This window comes from Labrus mixtus, chromosome 12, assembly GCF_963584025.1.
Source record: "Labrus mixtus chromosome 12, fLabMix1.1, whole genome shotgun sequence".
NCBI classification, from domain to species: Eukaryota; Metazoa; Chordata; class Actinopteri; order Labriformes; family Labridae; genus Labrus; species Labrus mixtus.
Window position 1 is genome coordinate 17,555,459 of NC_083623.1, and position 21,371 is coordinate 17,576,829.

A 21,371-nucleotide genomic window follows, 5' to 3' on the forward strand; every position below is an offset into this window, starting at 1 on the left:
CAGATATTTTAATTCCTTCCAGTTATTGCCTCTAAACTTATATGGAGTAGGCTGCTATCAGTTTGACGTGAACATTGCAAACAGCGGTAGTCAGTTTTCATTGCAGCTTGTTCTTTGTTGTCAGTTTGGTGAGTACCAGCCTTCAGGTCTTTGCACCATTGTGCATCACTAAGTAATTCTTTGGACTGGTTATTTCTTGAAGAAGCTCCCAGATGTAGCAGACATATCTTTGTGTTGTGAACCTTGACCTTTGACATTTGAGCCTTGAATAAGCCCATTGACTCCACTGGCATTGATACAAATGTCTGTTTTTTTCAGAGTCTGTTAGATCAAAATTGAAGCCTCTTCCATGTCATCTGTTCACATGCTAAGTGAGTGTGGACAGAGGTATACGTACAGCAGCCTTGAAGGATAGTTTGTGTGGCATTTGAGTGTGACACGCACACTGACAGGCACACACTGCTGTGTGCTGGTGTGTCTTTTTATGTCACATCTGTCAGAAATATACAGATCAACCCCTTCACACAGAGGCTCTAACACTGTAATTTAAATTTGCTCTCAAATATGTATTATTTATCGAGCAGCAAACACATTAAAAGCTCTAGAAAATGACCTTTTGTTTTATTTATTAAGAGTTCATAATTATCTTTATCTGGACTGTGTTGGTGTGTTTAGATCAGGTTTGCTTGACCGATTACAGTTCATGACTTCAGCTACTCCCGACTTGGGCCTAATCACTTCCCGACCAGTAAGAACAGCACAGAAACACTTGTTATGTGAAATGACACTGTTCACATTTTGGTAGATCATTTGTGTTTAAAGACGGTGACAGATGTCACTCAATAACTAATAATACCTCTTCACATTTAATCTATTGAGGTAAAAAAAAAAGACTTCATACAATTATTTAGCAAATGCTCTAACATTGAATGACAATAGAATTGAAGAGCAACGATACTGAATGATCCTTGAATGGGATAGGGAGTTGTGTTTTTGTCCTCATTAAACTTGTACTCGGCGTTAAATAAACTGTGAAATCACTGCAGGCTGGCAGCTGCACTCTTCTTTCTTTTGATGAGACGTTTACGGAGAACATTTGGCTGCATTTACCTCAGTATTCTAGTGAGACATGGTAGTATCAGCGCCATCTCCTCCCTCCACCTGCTCTGCTCTGAGCTTCTGCTGGACCTGCTGCTCCGACTCCAACACGCTCAACTTCCTCTCTTTCTCTTTGTGCCTCTCTTTGAGCATACTGCTTTGATCGTTTTTTTTAGAAGTTAAATTTCCTTGTTGTTTTTTACTTTCTTTTTTTGTGAAGGAACTTTTTTAATTCTCTTTGAAGTTTCTTAAATGGCTATTTGCTTTAATCATACAGAGAGGTTTCATTGAGTAAAATAAAATGTTTTCTCGGTTGGAAGTAAACTGCTGAATAAATAGATGTTCTGGAATTTGGTTACTTTAGTTTTTTTATTTGATGCACTATCACGTTTGTTTTCCAACAAGTTTGACCATTAGCCTCCAACCAGTGAGCTCTCCTGGTTATTCATTTAAATCCACAAATGCTGCTGTGAATAATTTCAGAAGATTATTATGACTCGCAACAAGAACCCTGTTTCAAGAAAATAGAGTTTAAAAGTGTGATCTCACAAGCAAATATCTCTCAAAATCTGCAAATAAAACCCAAAGGTTACCCATGCTAAGATACTTCTGCAGAGAGTGATATATTTATATATATAAAGTGGTTGTATTGACCCTTTTAAATGAACACTAATTTGACAGCAGGACGCCATATGTTCTGAAATGAAGCCAGGCTACATCTCAGCTGTCCTCAGTGGAGATGCCGAGTGGAAGTGTACAGTTGGGGGCGGGTGGGGGGCAAACATCTGGAGAGGTGGAGAGAATGTAAGGATAGAGGTGTTGGAGGGCAGCTCAGTGGGGAGATGAGAGCTCCTCCGGCTCCCTGCCGAGGTTGAGTAGGCCGTGACATTTCCAATTTGCTCAAATTGATCGCCGGCCAGAACCTCTCTTCCTCTGCCCTCCCCGTCTGTGGTGCAGCCCATGCCCAGACTGTGGCGTGTTATGATGAATGGGCTAAATGTCAAGGACTTGAAACCCAGCTCAGATCCTCCGTAGCTATGCCTCATTTAGTATTCTGTCGCTTACAGCTGAGAGGGAAAGTCGCCACTACGCTCAGGAATCTCTGAGCATAGTCGTAATTACACATGTTCATGTATTGTGTGTTTTAGTTGCAGAGAACTTCGCTGTTTTTAAATAGTTTTCCTCGGTGAGAGCCGTGAGTCACACAGCCATCAGACAAGGCACAGCCCTGTGTTGATACGCTGCGAGTTTGATGCTCTTTGGGACCGTGCTGTTTAGGTGAGTCACAGTCAAGTTGTGTCACGGCAGAGCTGAAGGCCGGAATCAGTCGATAAGGAGTTTTCGCCCACACACTGATGAGAACAGTGGCACAGGCTCAAAGAAACTCCTCCGTACTTCGCTCGCAGGGGGATACCTGAGACAAGGTCACACTTAATTGCTGAAGCGCACATCAAAGTTTGCCTTTGGAGCCCGTGTCGCATTTGTTTATGGGATTAAGTCTCCGGCATAGCACACCAAGCGAGTCTGTTTAAAGCCTGACCTTCTGAGAAGCAATGGAGTCATCCTTTCATTAGCGAGGAGGGTGGTACTGCACCTCAACCTTCCTCTATCTCTCTCCCTCTCTCTCTCTCATGGTCGCTGCATAATTGAGAATTTCTAGAAGCTGTTTTCCACTTTCCACCATGCTCACATACTTCTTTTCTTAGGTCTTTTTAAAATTCACAAGTGTCTGCTACAGGTATTTAAAACAAAAAAAAGGAACTCCAAAGAATATACAGCGTCTCCTTTGCACAGGATGTGATGACTCCGACATAACCACCTACATCGCGATGAGTTCAAAGAAAATGTAAGCCAGCCAGCTCAGCAAGAATCCTCCTACATCCGAAACACTTCAACGAGAGATGAAACCGCGGGTCATGTTGTGTGCAGATGCTCATCGATCACTGGAGATTGTGCTGTCGGTGGGAGAAAGTGTACACACAGTGCTGATGAGAGAGTATGAATGTGGACATACAGTATATCTTTCCCTCATTTCACATGTTGTTTTGAAGGGTTGTACAGTAATGAGGCACCTCACTACTGCAAAGATGCATCAAACGCAAGAGCTGCAGACATGGTCGCTGCTGGGTTTTTTTTGCTTGCTGGTCGTGTTTATGAGAAGGTGCTGCTTTCCATTCTTGTGAAATCCACTTGACTTCAGAGCAGTGGTCCTGCTGGGCTTAGCTATGGTGTCAATGCTAACCTGATTTGGGTCTTTGGATGTTGCTCCTTCTTACTCTCTCTCTCTCTTTCTCTCCCTCCCTCCTCTCACTCTCTCAAAAAAAACCACAATTGGTGTTTGGAGAGGAGGGTAGAGTAGTTGCACTCTGTGTCATCATCTGACAGTTTTATATCAAAGCCCAGGGCCAGACAAGAGGGTCCTCTGAGGGGAGTCTTCAATTCCAACATGCTATATAGTCTATTCTGTCTCAATAAGAGCCACTATTTCAGTAATATTAGGAGGCTTATATATGAATTCACTTTGAATGGATCCTGTCATATTGCATTTTCAAATGTAGATTTAGTTTCAAGTGACACCCGGCAGCTTCTCCTGTTCAGATAAGATAAAAGAGGAAGTGTGCAGGAGCAGAAATGATACATCTGCAGAAACTGTTCTCTACAGGAAGAGTATTCACTCTTAACAAAAATTCACATCACACATCACCCATTAGTGATAATTAATTAGAATGAATATGAGCTACAGAATAATTTCTCTTCACTTGCAGATACCCAGTTTAATAAATGTATCAGTTCATATGACCTGAGTTTAACCTTTGCTTCTGCCCCTCGATGCTAATGCAGAGAAATTCACCAATTTAAAATGCAGGAGAGAGACATGAAGTTTAAAGTCCAAATCCGATTTTACTTTTCATTTACATTTTTTAAAACTTGAATCACAAAAAGGTTTCTCAAATAAAGTGTGAGAGAAAATTAAAGAAGGGCGTGGATTATGGCAGTTTTAAACTCTTGGTTTTACTCTAACATCTTAGGACTTTAAAATCTTAAATTGAGAACTAACACTTATATCAGTACGTTATTAGTAAGTTTGTTTGAGTTATGAACTAATATCTAATAATGTTGTCACATAATTTTTATTGTATACCTATACCTATGTTTTTTTCATTTTGGAAAATTCTGAACCAACTTTTCTTATGATCTTTTCAATTTTGATGCCAAAATTTGCTTAAATGGGCAGAGTTCTAGATCATTAGTTCCTAGTCTGGGGTCCGGAACCCAATATGGGGGGGGGGGGTGCCTGAGATCTTACGGAAGGCGCAAGGCTCTTAATGCTGTGGTTCCAGGGGGGCTCAGGGTGGGCTCCAAGGAAAAAAGGTTATGAACCGATGTTCTAGATCAACATCAAAAAATTGTTTAATACACATGAAGTCTGTCCCAAGAGATTTAGAATTTAACAGGAATCAAGCTGGTGATTATTTTTTGTTAGTTTTTTGTTCTATGGGGTTTTTTTTAAATATAGAGATGTCAACACTTGTGACTATTGTCATAAGTAATTATCTAATCTTCAACTAGAGAGTTTAGAAATATCCGGAGAGAAATATTCAGTCAAAACACAATTTAAACCTTTATATGAGTCAAACAATGGAGAGAAAAGACGAGACAGAAGAGAGAGCACAGAGGAGAGGGTGTGGGGGAGCCTTTACGCAAAAGAAACCAAAACTTTATTCTCTTTATCACATTGGGGCAGCGGTAGAATGAGGATGTACTTGAGCACAGATATCGAAGCAGACTTTGGTGGGAGTGAAAGTCTGATATTCTTGTATTACTTGAGGAAACAACAAGTAAAGTAATATAATAATACATATTAAAAAAATCAGTAAGTAGCTGTTGATGGTCCAACATGGGGACTGGCACGAGAGAAAAAACCAACCATTTACTGAACAAATATCCTTCACTGCAGTACTCTGTTAAATAAGAAGAAGAATCCACTCTAACCCCTGAGAGAACAGTGCTGCAGGACTATTCTAAATGTATCGGACTCAGGTCTATGCGTGTGCCCACTGACCCATATGTGTGACTGTCTCTCTCCCTCACGCAGGAACACTAAACGCCTTGCTGAAGCAGAAGGGCCAGACGGCCTCTGAGGGTCCCGTGTGGTCGCTAAGTGGTAACCAAGGTGACCGCTGGAAGCAGGCCAAAGTAAGCATCCACCCAACTGCATCGTTCCAGGTGAGACTTAAAACACGTAATCAATCCAGTACACAGTGTTACACTCTCCGTGTTTTCCTCTGAATATGTGTGTGTGTGTGTGTGTGTGTGTGTGTGTGTGTGTGTGTGTGTGTGTGTGTGTGTGTGTGTGTGTGTGTGTGTGTGTGTGTGTGTGTGTTGAAGTCTTATTTTCCCCGGGGGCTGCATATTGATGGAGCACTTCAAAAGCCTTTATATTAAGCAGAGAAGTGGACGGGATCCATACTCATTGTTTGCCGTTGAGAAAGCAATATCACTCATGCTTTGCCATCAGGAAGCCTAATCTTTGAGAGGAGCGAATATAGAACTGCAATATTCTCCATCATTTTTATGGCTGCAGTTGTGGAAAGTAATTATAGTTTCAGCCGCACTTCTGCCTCTTTTTTTGTTACCGTTTCATTCCTAACGGCTTTCACTCCACATGCTTTCTTAGTTTTATATTTTGTGACATTAAAAACTGAAACAAACACTCACCACCTGCTGTTATTATTATAAGGAGACATTTAGCAAAATTATTCAGTTTTCTTACACAGATTTTTATCTCACAGCAACGCTAATGTCCTTGTTTTTGTGGTTGATCAAGGCCGAACATGTAACAAGAAAAAGTACTTTTTCTCTCTGTAGGTGGTAATTGAAGGTATCAGGGGACCAGGCATCGAGGGAGACATCGCCATCGATGATGTTACGCTGGAGGAAGGGGAGTGTCGAGACCCACCGCCCAGTGAGTAGCACCTGGTTCTGTTTCCCCTCTTCTCTGAGCTTTAGGGGGTCTTACTCTAAAACACTGGACAGGGTTGAGATTTATGAGAGAGGGATCTAATCTCAGTCTGTTCCGTGCATTCAACTACCATGTCAGGAAGGGTTGTGGGGGGGGGGGGGGGTGCATGGTTTCCATAGCAACAGCGTTGTAATCACATGAATGATAGCCTGAGTGCAGCAGTGTAATTGCTCTGCTGGAACAAACAGAAGGTAAAAACAGAAAGCAGGACGCAGAAAATGGGATGAAATTGACAAGGTGACATTTGTAGACGACAAATAGCACTGCTTTGTATTCATTTCTGCTATAAATGGATGGAGAACCATTATTTATAGAAGCTTCTCAAATCTGACATCCAGTTAAACATACCATAATAGATTCTCTATTGTGTTTCCATTCAAATGAATGCAAGATAACTATTCATTTGTTTTAAATTACACAACAATAATTAATAAGGAGTAATTAAGTGGTTACCCAGATCAGGATCAGACTATTATTGAAAAATATATCTAATTTAATCTCACAGGATGAATCATGAATGACTTCATTTGATTATAAGAAACGTATTAATAGTTTGAATAATTGCTATTTTTGGGAGTGCATGTATTTCCTTTCTTGGAGAGAATTTGTGTTAGAAAACTGACCTGACTTTAATGTCTGTGTGGGTAAAATAGTAAACTGCAGAGAGGTGAACGTTAGCTTTTCTTAGCATAACGACTGATCGCATGGGAAACAAAGCCTTCATGAGGGTAAATGTGACAAAAAGCATCTGACGTGAAGGTCACTTTTAATCACTTTATATTTCTTTTGTTTGAGCATAAAACAAAGTGTAATATAAACAAAATCACAATTTATCATAATTGTTTTTCGATTCTTTAGGTATGGAAAGCTCGCTGTTTCCAATGTTATCAGGCTTTATGCTAAGCTATGCTAATAAGCTGCTGACCGTCCCTTTAAAAGAATCATGTATACACATACATACTTGTTTTCCTTTATCCTGTTTTAACTGAGGACTCATTTATACTTTATTTATACATTTTTTGCTGAGCATGTTTTTACTTGTTTATATTCTTATTTGTATCTTGTTTTTATTTGCATGGTTCTTTCGGAAGGGTTATTTTAACTTGTTTTTACAAAGGGTTATTATTTTAGTATTGAGCACTGTTGTCACTTTATCATGTTTGTCCTGTCCTGTGCTGTCCATTGTGTGTAAAAAGAGCCTGACTCACTCAATGTGAACCAAATCTACCTCCGGGTACAAATAAAGTTACCTTACTTTATCTTAACATGAAAGTGGTAGCAATCTTCTAAGCTCACCCTTGGCAAGACAAGAAAAAGGAATATTCCTTTTACTTTTCAAGTTTTAATATGAATGCACTTTGCTCATATTGTGTACTTTCTTTCTTTCTTTTTTCTGTATTCATGCATATCGTGTTGGCAAAATAACATTATTTTAATTCATTGCCTTTATTTTCTTCTTCTGTTGTAGATCTCAGCTCCAGGGCTCTATCCACATCCTCCCATATATGGCTGCTATGCGTCACCTTGGTGATGACCCTCCTGGAAGGTCAGAGGTGACCCTTCACTCCATCATCTCAGAGGCAAATATTCAGACCCACTGTCTGTGAACTTAACCCTCGGCATCCAATCACCAAAGATTCATGCATCATGAAAGCAGCAGGGGACCCGTGACGCCACCCTGAGGGACCGATTTTGATGAAAGAGAGAAAAACAGAGATAAAAAGACGGACAAAAATTAAAAAAGAAGCTGCGCTAATTTTTTAAAGAGACTTCTTTTACAGAAAACACTCCTTAGTGCAGGACTTTGGACGTCTTTTTGAGCACAAAGACAGGTGGGGGATGAATAAGCCTGGACTTTGGGGAAAGAGTTTGGGGGAGGACAGTTTGTAAAGCACAAGAACAATTTTATGAAGTTATGAAAATATCTTTGGAAGGCGGCAGATTATATAGACACTGCTGACTTTTAGCAGAGGAAATAACATTTCCCCGCTTGCAAATACATGGAATCAGACCTTTCTCTGTGCATCTTTTATCTTCATCTACTCGCACCAGATGCCAATCACCCACTCTTGTTTTTCAATCTGGCCCAGTCTCGCGTCACACCTTGACATTTCTTCATCTGCTCGGTGCTGAACTGTGGAGAAACAATGACTCTGGCAACATTTAGTTCTGTCTGCTTACTCCCTTGTAGCTGCCTATGTATCTTTTAACACTGTGCTCACGAGTCCAAGTGGCCAAACGACGCTATGGTGGCAGAACAAAAAAAATGCAGAAGAATCAGCGGAGGTGTAGGAGGCTGGACACGAGGGCAGAGAGAATTTCAAGGAGTCGAAATGAGAGAGAAGAGGAGAGGAGGAAGAGTGGAGGATGAGGTGAAAAGACAGAAGAAGGTAGAGAACTGTCCGCCTGTGGAAAAGAAGCCACTTTACTTTCTGCCATGAAACAAAGTGCCTTCAGATTACAAACCGAATCGTGAGCCTGGGTGTTAATCAACATCGGACACGTCTCTGTCCGTGTTTCCTCTGATGGGCTATTTTCTACACGTTTCTTTTGCCCCACAAGTGCTGATGGGAGGGCATGCGTGTTAAGAAGGGTTGTGCTACACAAGGATCTAACGCCTGATGGGACCGTTGTGTGTGTGTGTGTGTGTGTGTGTGTGTGTGTGTGTGTGTGTGTGTGTGTGTGTGTGTGTGTGTGTGTCTGTGTCTGTGTGATTGTTTGTGAGTGTGTGTGTGTGTGTGTGTGTGTGTGTGTGTGTGTGTGTGTGTGTGTGTGTGTGAGAGAGTGTGTTTGTGTGTGTGCATGCGCCTAAGCCTATGCCTACGCGTAGTTCAATGTGAAGGTAGCGGACCGGGCAGATTTGGAAACCATTCTGATAAACACAGTGAAAGTGAGGCTGTGGATCTTTTCTGTTTTTGTTTTTTTTGCAGAAGAACAGTTGTGACAGTTGATGTTACCAGAGGATGAAGACACTTTGTCGAATGACTCTCTCTTCCCATAATTCTCCTCCCCTGAGGTCAAGCATTTTTTTAACAAAAGAAAAGAACTGAATTAAACACTGCGTTGTACAGGGAGGAGAGGGTGAACTTTGGGACTGCAGGCTCTTCATTCGGTCGATACGCCTCGCCCCCCCTAATCCTCCACCATTTATATGGAACAATAGGAGAATAAAAGATTATAATGACCATAATAATAGTCATGATATTTTATTACTCTAGCGAGAATGTTTCTCTGCTTTTACACAAACTGTGAAGATTGACTGTGGAAGATCTACCTGAGACCATAACCTTAACCAGCGGGGTTTTTAAAAAATGTATTGTAAAAAAGAGAAAATAAGAAAATTGAAAAATTCCGTTCATTGTTGGTTATGACAAATGTTTTAAGGACTTGTGTCTTGTTTTTGTTTTTTTCTGTTGAAGATGACTTAACTTACTTTTCTCTTCTTGTTGTCTCCCTTTGCATTGCTTAAGTATCAAAGCTGATGGAAGCATAAGAAGTAAACCAATTTGGTAACTGTATAACTTGTAAATGTTAAAGAAGCTCTATTCAAAGGTTTATGATAAATGTTTTATGTTGGAGTACAGGAAGCACAACATACAGTTCAAAGTCTCAACATATAAAGTCCATTTTATATTTCTCTGCACACACATGACCTGCTCCCACAGGCTTTTCAACACTGAAACAATCCATGTTTAACCGCAAATCTTTCTTTCTTTTTTACCTGTCATACATATTTATAGTGTAACCTGAGCACTAAAGAACCCAAAGGGGAACCCAGCCAGTAGGTATGAGTGAGACCTTCATGAATGCAGACTGGGTAGAGGTTCAGTTTGGTGTTTCGGTTTTTCAGCATATGTAGCCTCTTCATTGGAAGCCTGGGAGGGTCTGAGTGGGTCATGTTCATGTGTGGGCGTAAAGCTGTGTACAATATGTGTGATAAGAAACTGATACATGTAAAGACGATAAATATGCTACGCAAAACAGAGCAGAATGATGAGCATTTCAGGGCATCCTTGCGATATCATTATGGTCTGTATTATCTGCTGTCCATTTGTTTACTTTCTTTCATTTCTGTGTCTTGACTTCCATAAGGCCCAGATCACAATGAATGTAAATGGAGTTCTGGGGTGAGTTATTTACTTACGGTCTTAATAGATGTAATGTTTTACTAAAACATATGTTTTTTTTTCTTTGCGTGTGTGTGTGTGTGTGTGTGTGTGTGCTTTGATGATAATGAGAACTTTCAGACTTTCACAGGTTGTTTTGAACACATCAAGAACATCAAGTCTGACTGACTTTGACACAATAAAAAAAAAACATTAGCTCATATATTACATTAGCTAGTCACTATATCCTCCTGTGATATAGTAGATGATGAAAAGTGCCAAAGTGCCCTGTGCAGTCTACTCTGTTCCTGATAAAGATCTGGGTTCCTTGAATCATTGAGCACCTGGTGAATTTATGACATCAATCCTCCTGTTACAGCATTACTGTTGGAAAAACATGACCCATTTGAAAGATTACAGCTGAGATCACTAAAAGAACCCCTTTGGTACCACTATGGTTGCGATTAAAAGTAATAGTTTGCTTTTCATGGGAATCGAGCTTGTATGGGCTTTTCGAGGAGGCAGCTTAATTTAGTTTAGCTTAGCTTAGCATAAAGACTGAAAACAGCAGAAAACTGTTAGATTAATTTCATATCTGCTATCAGCACCAGTGAAGGCCTCTAGTTTTACATAAGATTGTTTTTTTATTTCTACAAAACCTGAGGTATGAAAACAACAACTTGTAGTTTAATGGTGTGTTATCACTGTGAGCTTGCCAGGCAACTAGCAAAGACTTCAGTAGGTCACTCTTGGCCAAGACATAGACTAGCTCTGAACCGCCCACGAGACTCTTTTCATTTTGTACACATAAAACAAAGATTGAACATTTTCATAATGTAACTTGAGCGGTATTGACAGAGGGATTTTGTTAGTGGTTGACATAGCAGTGCTAGCTGTTCCTCCTCTTTTCATTCTCCATGCTAAGCGAAGCTAACTGGCTGTAGGCGTATATTTACTGTACAGGAATGAGACTGGAATCGATCTCTTCATCTCAAATAAGCATATTTCCCAAAATTGTCTAAGTTGCCATACTGTGAAATTTGGAATCCTGTCAGTGTAAAGGTCTTTGCTCACTGAGTCTGGTTTTTTTTTTTCAGAAGCATTTTTTTGGATCTCTAATCCAATAAGAAAGGTTAGGCACACAAACCTTGCACACTGACTCTGCGGAAAGTCACAGTAAAGGACTAAATGAAGTCATCAAGCAGTGAAGATTAATTTGTGGTTCTTTCACTCCTTGAAAAAAGGAAAATAAAACACTTAGTCCATCCAATCATTAAAACAAGATGAGCAAGGAGGGTTCCACCTGTTGATGAAGGAGTTGTAAAATTATCCTGATCTCTTCAAGGTGTATTTCAGGAGTCAGTGCTCTAGATTGATATGCTGCTAGCTAATACTGAAACTACACATAAAAAAGAACACCACCAATTTCCACTATGCAATTGATCATGAACAGTGGCTAACAGTATGTTTGAGGTGGGGTCAGACATACACACAAAAACTCCCAAAAAAAAACACAGAAAATTTTAACACATGCCAAAAAACATGATGTTTTGGATTCAGTCTGCAGACATGATTGACACAAATATCAAATTGTATGTCTTTTACGCGTGCAGTAACTTTGTATCAATGAAAACAGACTCAGTATGCAAAGGCCTTAAGCCTTTGGGGAAAAGAAACACGTCAGACCTGTTCTTGTTGTGGTGTGTTAGAAAATTCTGGGTACATTCATACATATCTGCAAAATTGTCATCCCTGTGAAAATCTTCTCTGAACTGTGGCTGAAATTGGACAGCAAGAAGAATCAGTCTGTTTCCATCCCATTACAGCTCTAACCATACTCTTGATTTCCATTTCTGTGCTGTCCATACACACAGGGTGTCAGCCTCTGCTCTTTGTGTGTATGGGGACGTGAGCCTGGTGTATGAGTAGCTTACACCCTCGGCTCTGCTCTATTTATTGATAAAAGTCCTCTAAGCTACTTCAAAGTACAATTGGAGGGGATTAACAGGTTTGGGATATGTAAACAGTGCTGTGTGACAGTTTTCTCTCTCCCAGTCTTCACTGACTTTGTTTTGATGATTACAGGCTTCTGTAGTTATGGAAAGTATTACATTTTTATGAAATAAAAAAGAGGAAATGTGTTTGAGGTCTTTGTAGCTTGTGATTAGTTTTGGTGGTGAAGCTGAATGTGTCCATGTGTGCAAAGTGGTTTGTCTTTCCACCCCTGTGCCTGGGCCTGAGACATTTGTGTGTGATATTTTACCAACAAACACACACAGTATCTTTGGCTGTCTGTCAGTGTTTGTGGTTTCTGTTTTTCCACAGAATCCAGTTGGGGTCATGAACAAATCGTGCAGTTTTGGTGATAGTGCAGAACATTTTCAAAGGGTTTACTAAAGTAAAAAATATGTACATTCCTTTTTTCTTTTCTTCTTGGCAAACACTTCCTACTCAGTTCAGTACTTGAAAACATTTACAGAATGCCATCAGATTTGATGGTCTGCCAATTGGAAAGCATTTTATTAACTTTATTTTCCCACTTATAAGTTCGTTTTCAAATATTTCCAGGAATTAGTGCAGAGGATTGAAGTCAAACTTGCATCCACTGAATTTTTTTGGTCAATTTCTCACAATTGAATCATTTAACTCAAGGGCCTTATACAGACAAGAAAAAGAAGCCTAAATGAATTTTGAAGAGAAATGGTATGTGACACAAATGCACTGAATTTTTCTACAGTAGCATTTCTAAGATATGTTGCTTGTGATTGGGTAAAACCTTTGACATACCCACCAGAAAAAAATGCCATCAAGCTCAAAGCAGAAAGGGGAGCATGATATTGCATAGTTTTTTTTTTTTTAAATGAATGTGCCCCTGCTGTGTAGGTGTCAGCTGACCTGTAACGCCCAATCACAGTCATGCAAGTTTACGTTGTGGCCATTATCGCCTGACACTTCTTACTGTCACTCTGCCAATACACTTATTTTAATAATGATGCTGCCACTGCCCCCTTCTTCACTTGGTGCAATATTTAACAGTTTGTGCTATAACAATGTTATGAATCATCGTTGGCTTTACTTCAGTTTCCCATTACGTACAGATGTTTAAATGTTATTGCACTTCTGTAAGAAAGGTGTTGATTTAACTCTGCAATCAGTTTTGAAAACTGTATGTTTAATGATGTTTGATTTCCTTACAGTTTTTAAGCCTACATACAGAACAGGTAAATGAGCTCGACACATTTCAGTATGATGAAATAATATATAACACTTGAAATAACCAGCCAGAAAGTGCACAGCAGAAGTCTGCCAACAACAACAAAAACATAAGTAGTAAAGCCTGTGAATTTGACAAACACTACACTATAAATAAGATGTTTAGGTCAGTTTTATTGCATTGCATTTCATCATGGTGGTCACAGTATACACTATGAACTACCATTTTCCTTTGTAAGCCTCCTGAAAGCAAACGACACAAGTCAATCTTCATTGCATAAAAATAAGCAAAAGCTGTTTGACGGGTGGGAGAAAAAAGTCAGTCTGCAGTGCAGGGCAAACTGATTGTGTATTTTTTTCTGTGGAGAATACATGTTCTACATCCATGCTTAACAAATGTAGTGCTACCTTATATTTTATCAATATTACATGCAAGTCGTCATTGAAATGAAAAGCCAATTACCTATTGTTGGTCATAATTAGATTTCAAGATACCAAGGACACAAACAACCCTGTTTCACTGCAGATCTTGTTGTTCTTTTGGTGCATTGACGAACACACCGATGATTTATTCAGTTGTGCATGAATGTACCCAGTGCTCACATTAATACCATTAAAACAGAGGTGCTGTAGCATTAAAGGATGTGCTCTGTCAGAGTCTGTGCAGGCTGTAGATTGAACATAATCGCTGCAACATGCTTTTGGTTGGAACACTTTCCCTGCTTCTTTGGAAAATGTGATTAAAACTATCCATGTGAGTAGAAGCATAACCAGTTGCTTTGCTGGAAAATGTAATTTAAAACAAAGTATTGCCTTCATTTATGGAGCGTGCATACCTTGTAATAATATTAACTACAAGTAGACAAGACAGTAAAGTCATGCTAGCAGGAACTTTTGGAACTTCTTGAGGGCTGTTTTTAACTACAGCTGTAATTCTCACCTCTTGACTTGCTAAGTAAAAGCTATAATTCACTACACTAACAATGTATTGAAAATCTGAACACCTTTTCCTCTGATGGTCTGTAAGCAGAGCAGTCCCAACATTTCTGTCTGGAAATGTTCTAATATTTTCTGTTAAGACCTAAGAAGGGCTTTGTCACTTTGTGACATTCATGACGCTATTTCATTCCCTGAATAACCATTCTGTTCCAGTGGTGTGCTATAATTGAAGCTGGTAGTCCTAATTTCCACTTTAAACACACCCTGCTTTCTTATTGATTTAGAAAAAGAGATGATGTGCCAAGAGGAAAGGGGCATTGTGGTTCGGCAGGAATTGGCAGTCACAGTGAGAAAAGTGCTCACATGAAGCAATCAAAATGTCTGTTGTATTAAATCTGAAACACTACCGCTGAATTGAATGTTTTTCAAGAGTAAAATTGCCATCTTAATGCAGTAACTTTTTTCCACTTTCAAACGGCGACTGGGCAGGAGTGAGTGACTTTTCGACAGGAGGCTGACTGCAGTCGCACTAAATAACTGGCAGAGGTAGACACGTTTCTGAGATCTTATTTCACTCTGTCAGGGAAGAAGCAGCGTGTCGTTATTCAATGGCAGAGGCTTCTCAGTGTGACAACTTCACCAGTGGGGGAGAAAAAAAATGCCACCTCTTGGTACCTTACTGTCTGAATCTTGCTGCTCCTCGATGGCTCTCCTTTTCTCTCTGATCAGGAATCACATGGCAGGCAGGAGCCTCATGAACGCTCGTACAGAAAACCATTATTACTCGTCCAGTTATTTGCAATCTGTGCAGCTGTCCGTGTTCAGGGTGACAAGATAAAGAAATGCACCAACGATGAGAAAATTGCCCCCTGCTCTTGAAAAGACCCCTGGAACAAATAGATTTGATGATGTAATATCGAGGTTGTGGAGAAATCGGTGTTCCAGTTATGTTATTTATTTGTGCTAACACCCTGTAATGATGAGCTGTCACTCTTCTCTGTTTTGTGCTCTATATTTATATACGATCAGGCTTCTTTTTCACTGTATTTCTTTTGATTTAGCACCCATTTTTTGTGGAATACCTGCAACTAATGAAAAAAATAAAGGAAAGGAATATTTTATGTGCTCTGTCAAGTCATTTTGTGTTGTGCAGTGTGAGACTAGAACATTATGAAGTGGCATAGAATAGAAAACAATGTCCTCTTGTTATATTCCTGTTGCTTTTACACAAACTGTTTTCTTTCGGTGGCTTGACTGTACTTGACACTTTTGTCCCCTAAGTTTTTTCAAAGGCAACACCAAAGTTATTCCCATAGTGGCCACCTGTCTTCAACTCAAAGGCCTGGAAACAAAAGCTTTTGTGTTGTGTAAATTGTTCTTCTGACAGAAATTCTTCTTCTTCTTCTTCTGCAGAGCTAGCCTGCTTGTTTTTCTCGAATTTTCGAGAACATGTGAGTGACTGTGGTGAGAGAAGGACATCTGAGGGAAAGAAAGAGGAGTAACAATGGAGTGTGGCGGGACTTGAAAGTCATCCAAAGGTTAGCCAGCAGGGGTCTACCAACTGAGGGGAGTTTATGGAGCAGCAACCTGAGCAGAGGCTACTGTACACAGCCTGAAATGTCTTACTGCGTGTTTTTTGTCTTTGATATGTTTAACATACAAGAACAGCGTTAAACTTTACCAAAACTAACTCTTTTTAGAACCACAAGGTCAGAAAAGTGAGATCCCACAGACTCATGGAGATAATCGTGAAGGTTTGCAGTATCTGATCACTATTCATGCTATAAAGCTGCATCTTTAACTTCCCTGTCAAGTTTGTTCTTGGGCACGCAGTTCTTCACACTATTCTGACCAACAGGTGGCGCTAACATGCAAAGTAAAGCATTAGTGCTGTAATAAATGTTGGAGGAAAGCTTCAAGCTGGTGGACACATTATAAGCAAATGCAGCTTTAATTTATAAATACAAAAATCTTTATATGGAAATAAGACAATCATTGAAAATCATTTTACTGTAGGGGTGCTGGTAGCTTACTGGTTATGATGCGTGCCATGTACAGATGCTGAAGTCCTTGTATCAGTGACTGGGATTTCGAATCCGACCTCGGCCCTTTGCTGCATGTAATCCCCCAATCTGTCCTTCCAACATTTCCTGTCTCTCTACAGCTGTCCTATCCAATAAAGGCAAAATCGGCCACTGATATAAGATGTGTAAATCTTCGGATAAGACAAAATGCAAATTTGTGTATTTTTCTTAAAATACAAACACATTCTTGAGCTAAATCCTGGAAGTGGTAAGCCACAAGTCTGGCTCTCTTTACAGAGTTAAAAATAAATATGCCACTGATACAGCTCTTAAAGTGACTAATTAACACCTGTTGGCCACGTGGCAATCTTGGTTGTTGTAAAATCAAGCCAACTCAAATGTGCAACTAAAATTGCAGGTTCTCAAGAGGCTGGCTCCAAAAGCCCCAAAAAACGATAATCCTATTTTAAAATTCCCATTTTTACAACAGAACGAAAATGTGTTTCCAGTGGGGTATAAAAGCAGTTTGGATCTCTTTAGCTCATCTCTATTCATAACAACTGCACAGGAATTATGTTTTTATCTGTTTTAGTTGTATAAAGCCTTAGCTATGGGGCAAGGTGCTTTGAGTGACAAGTGGATCCTGCTTTTACCTTTTGGCCATGTTTGTGGATTTTTTTATTTGAAAATTTGACAAATATTATTGCTTTCTGTGTGATATAGGGCACGAGCTAGCTGTCCAAGAAGTTTGCGCTCAAGGTTTTTTGGTGAGTGAATTTCAAATATAACTTGTGTGCTCACAATACCTGGCTCTTTCAGTGATCATTTACTTACTGTTATACAGTCCATAGGTGCCTGGACTGTACTGGATTTTCCCGAGAGAGATTATGAATACGGTAGTGATGGTCCAAACGCTCTCGTAGCTTCTTTAGTCGTACAAATAATAAACAGGTGTAGTCAGCGAATACAAATAGAATCTCACTGTGTGGGATACACAGGGGGTTAACTGGCCAGCCACAGTTGTTGATTGTTAGGCTTTTATCACTTGATGTCTGTAAAGTCCTTGTTCCTCTCTAGAAGCACTCTCTCCTTCAAATATGGTCACTCCAGGAGTCACATTATTTATAGTCGTGTTTTAAGTGGATATTAAAACAATGAGCTGCTGGCAGTGTTGCGCTGTGTGAGTGTGCGCGCGCATCTGCCACTGTCGTCAATCATGATTATTGAAGGCCCAGTGTGAGATCCCACGGAAAGCTACTGGTCTATGGTTTCCTATTTGTTTCATAAAAAAAACAAAGAAAAGACAAAACAACTGTTTTTCTTCAACCAGCCTCCAGGAAATAACTGTGATAGGCACATTTCAAACAATTGTACTCCATGAAACACCACACATTTTCCTTTTCACAATGTTTACAGCTAAGTGAGGTTTTTAGTTGTTGGTGTTTTACTATAACTACAGCCCAACTAGTCATTTAGCCTTCTTCATCATATGTGAAGCTAAGCACGATAAGCTCTCCTGGTTTTCAATGCAAATAAAGCAAGATGGAGGCACGTTTTACAAATAAATAAATAGACACATTAGGAAAACAAATACGTGTCTTTATTTGTGGTATGTATGAACCACAATTCCTATCTCTAAGATTGTACAGATTTCTAAAGGTTATTGAAATGCCATGCAGCATGTAATGTTCATCCCAAACTGACAAATACAGTGATGCATGTCAGGATGAGCTGTTTACACTGTTTTGGCATCTTTCCTCAGAATCACATCTTGCTGTAGGGCCTAAAGGGCAATCTCCAACATATAGTACCCTGAAGGCTGAGCTGTCTCCTTACTCCAAAGCTAGAATTATTTTATTTATTTATTATTATTATTATTTTATTATTTTTTTTATTTTTTTACACGCAGTGGAGGAATCTGCCTGTTGTGTTGTTTTTCAGCCCTGTACCCTGAGGAAACAGCAGCAGGGTGTTACTGCTGTATGAGATGCAGATTTTGTCATCAGTCTCCTCTTGCCTTGGGGCTTTCCTAAGGCTGCACACTGATTTAGAGAATGCTATGGCTGTGTGTGTTTGGTAAGTATTTGTGGACGCAGCATCTACACACGACAAAACCTTAAGTTGTCCTAACATTATTTGTACCCCTCGGCAGCGTTGTGGGAATCTGCAGTTCGATGATGGACAACCAACGACACATGATGTCCTGTTGTGCAGCTCTCATCTTTATTTTCAGCTTTTTGGCAACACAAGTGATGATGTAAGCCTCTTCGCAAATATACAAGTGGTGATCTCTCCTAGAGTGTACAAAAAACAACATCAACAGCACATTATGGAGTTTGTTCCATTTCACTGACAATTACCATGATGGGAGCGGCTGCTGGTAACTGGAGCACATTTATTCAAAAGAGAGTTGAGTACACAATCCAAATGTTGTTCCTGCCCACAAGGTGCTAAAAGTAATTTTACAGAGCTTTTAAGGCTCTCTAAAGTTTGCCTGTGGCCTTTATGATCCTGTTTTATCCGGCGTGCCCTCTGTGAAGCATGACAAACCTTCTTTTTAGTCCAGATAATAAGTTACTACCATAAAAAATTCAGATTGTTTCTGCTGCTGATAACCCCTGGTAGTGTTTGGCCTTTAAAATCCCGAGCGTTTTCAATTACCCTGCTGAACGTCCTCTTCATCCACTCCCTTATCGGCTCCCTCCTCTGTTTCAGCCAGCCAGAGGTTGGCCTGCAGAACTGCATTTAAATGTGCACCCGGTATCTCGACCGCTGCACAATGCCATTTTACATTACATTCTACTCCCTTTTCTCCTGCCGTGCGCCGCAGTAGCACTTTGTTTACAGGCCACCTCGGCTTTGGACGGATGGAGAAATGTCAGAGAATGCTAATCATCCCCTAATGCTCCTTTGACAGGGTGCTCCATGTAATTCAAACAACACCCATTCAGTCATATCGGGTTTGTCAAAGTCGTTCAAACATGACACGATATTATCAATTATAAAAACTCACCATCAACATGTTTTGTGCTTCACTAACTTGTGTCCCTTTTTTTACTATGTAAAATAGTCTATAGTTAGTTTAATTCATTAGCTTTGACAGGCTTTAGTTCCCTCCGTGCATCCTTTTCAAACTTTCTTTATAGTTTTGTGTTTCTTATAACACCTCAGCAGCATTAATTAGTCAAATGTTATGACAAAATAAAGACTATTTCTGCATCTGTAGCAGATCTGAAATAAAGCAAAATATTAACTGCTTGAATACCAATCTAGCTGTTTACACACTGCCAGTGCACTTAGTGCCCATAGGAGGAGCTCTCAATATTCTTAAGCTAGTGTAGGAAGTGCAAAAAACAAAGCAGAAAAGAGGAGTTTGATTAAGCTCGGTCAGTGGCCCTATATGTCAAACTATTTTCAATTTGCATCGTATAGTTAGACTTCCAAAGTAAGCAGTTGATCCAATTGAATAAGCAACATCTGGACAGTTTACAGTTGTATGACTTTTGGACAGCAATCATTTTTGATGCATGGCCAAAGTTGCAAGAAGGTCCTTGCTGGTTATGAAAAAGAACATTGTTGTGGTTTACATATGTAACTAACAAACATATAGTTAAAAAAAAAAAACATACACTATGTAACAAATATACCAAATATGACCTAAGTAAGGAACGTTCATTACTTAAAAAAACAAGTCAACCTCTCGGAAGATGTTGACAATATTTTGTTGTTTCACATGGTTATCACACACCAGGATGAATGTCCCAGGTTTGTTTGATTCATCTATTGACCCCAGGCATCACTTCAACCAACTTTTTGTCTGTTCATACGGCGTTATGTGATTAAAACCCCTGAAAACAGTAAGCTGGAGGACAACTATCAGAAATGACGGCAGAGAGGTTCATACAGGGTCATATTGAAGCGTTGAGAACAGACCAAGGTTCCATATATTACCATTTAGGTGTGAAAACAGACTGGTTTGGGGGGCGGACTGGGTAGTTTCTCCAAAGTTGTTTACTATTTCAGATGAGTAGTTGCTGAATTGAAAACAAAAGCTGCAACTATCAGAAAGGTCTATTGCTTTGTCTTCTTCATCACCTGCATCTCATCAATCAAATGTCGACATCAACTTAGCCATTAGCTCTATGTTTATTATCAGCAGTAATTTATCTCTCCACGGACTCATGAGCACCTCTCACTCATCTCATGGCTTTCAGACATCTCTTCATCGTCTCATGGAAGCTGCATAAATTAATCCCTCTCATGTGCTGCCTTCTGAGCCGTGTTGATGCAAAACTTCAGGCTGAATAATTTATCTGTCTGCCCTTCGGAAGGCAGCGTTCGCACCGGATGCCACCGCACGTAACTCGGAGTTCTCGTCACAGACCTGAGCCCGCTGGCACCTGCTCAGACATCTGTGTTGTGTGATAAGAGTGCACATTATGGGAGGAAGACATCAGATCGTGTTTGAATTGTAGCCACGAGACAGATACACAAAGGGAAGCCGAGGACTGCCTAAACAGCACAGTGGTCACCTTTTCCACATGTGCACTGTGAGTGTGCAGCATCTGCACTTTTACTTCAATCCTATAGGGGATCACTTCTGCTGTACTGCAGTATTGAGTTCTGCATTGCAAACACAGGACAGATCCAGTTACACAAAGTGTTCTGCCTCATTGTTTAGTTTCATCCTTACAGGTGATGATTGCGAGAACAGGAAAGGATTCTAAACTTCTGGTGTGCAACCCTGCCTCAATCATTTTACATTTCTTAATCTTAAAACGGTCTCACATAGATGGATTATCTCCCACGAGGTAGTTTTATATGTCGCGTAGACAACACAATAAGAGGTGGATGTAGCAACTGTGATGTAATCCATTGTAAACTCTCTTTTGAAGTCTTAAACATGTAGAATGTAGAATTTTTACACAAAAACATCTGAATGAATAAAACATTGACTTAACGTATGTT

At 39.9% G+C, this 21,371-nt stretch overlaps 1 protein-coding gene across 2 annotated transcripts in view; it reads left to right on the forward strand.

The window, feature by feature from the left end:
- LOC132985165 (MAM domain-containing glycosylphosphatidylinositol anchor protein 2-like) overlaps positions 1–12,373 on the forward strand; it is a 186,668-nt gene extending 174,295 nt beyond the window's left edge. For both annotated transcript variants that reach the window (XM_061052390.1, XM_061052391.1), the window contains exons 16-18: positions 5,195–5,325; positions 5,968–6,064; positions 7,590–12,373. In XM_061052390.1, the coding sequence (XP_060908373.1) occupies positions 5,195–5,325; positions 5,968–6,064; positions 7,590–7,678 (317 nt within the window). In that variant the 3' untranslated portion in view covers positions 7,679–12,373. The remainder of the gene's footprint in view (positions 1–5,194; positions 5,326–5,967; positions 6,065–7,589) is intronic.
- Positions 12,374–21,371: the final 8,998 nt, after the last annotated feature.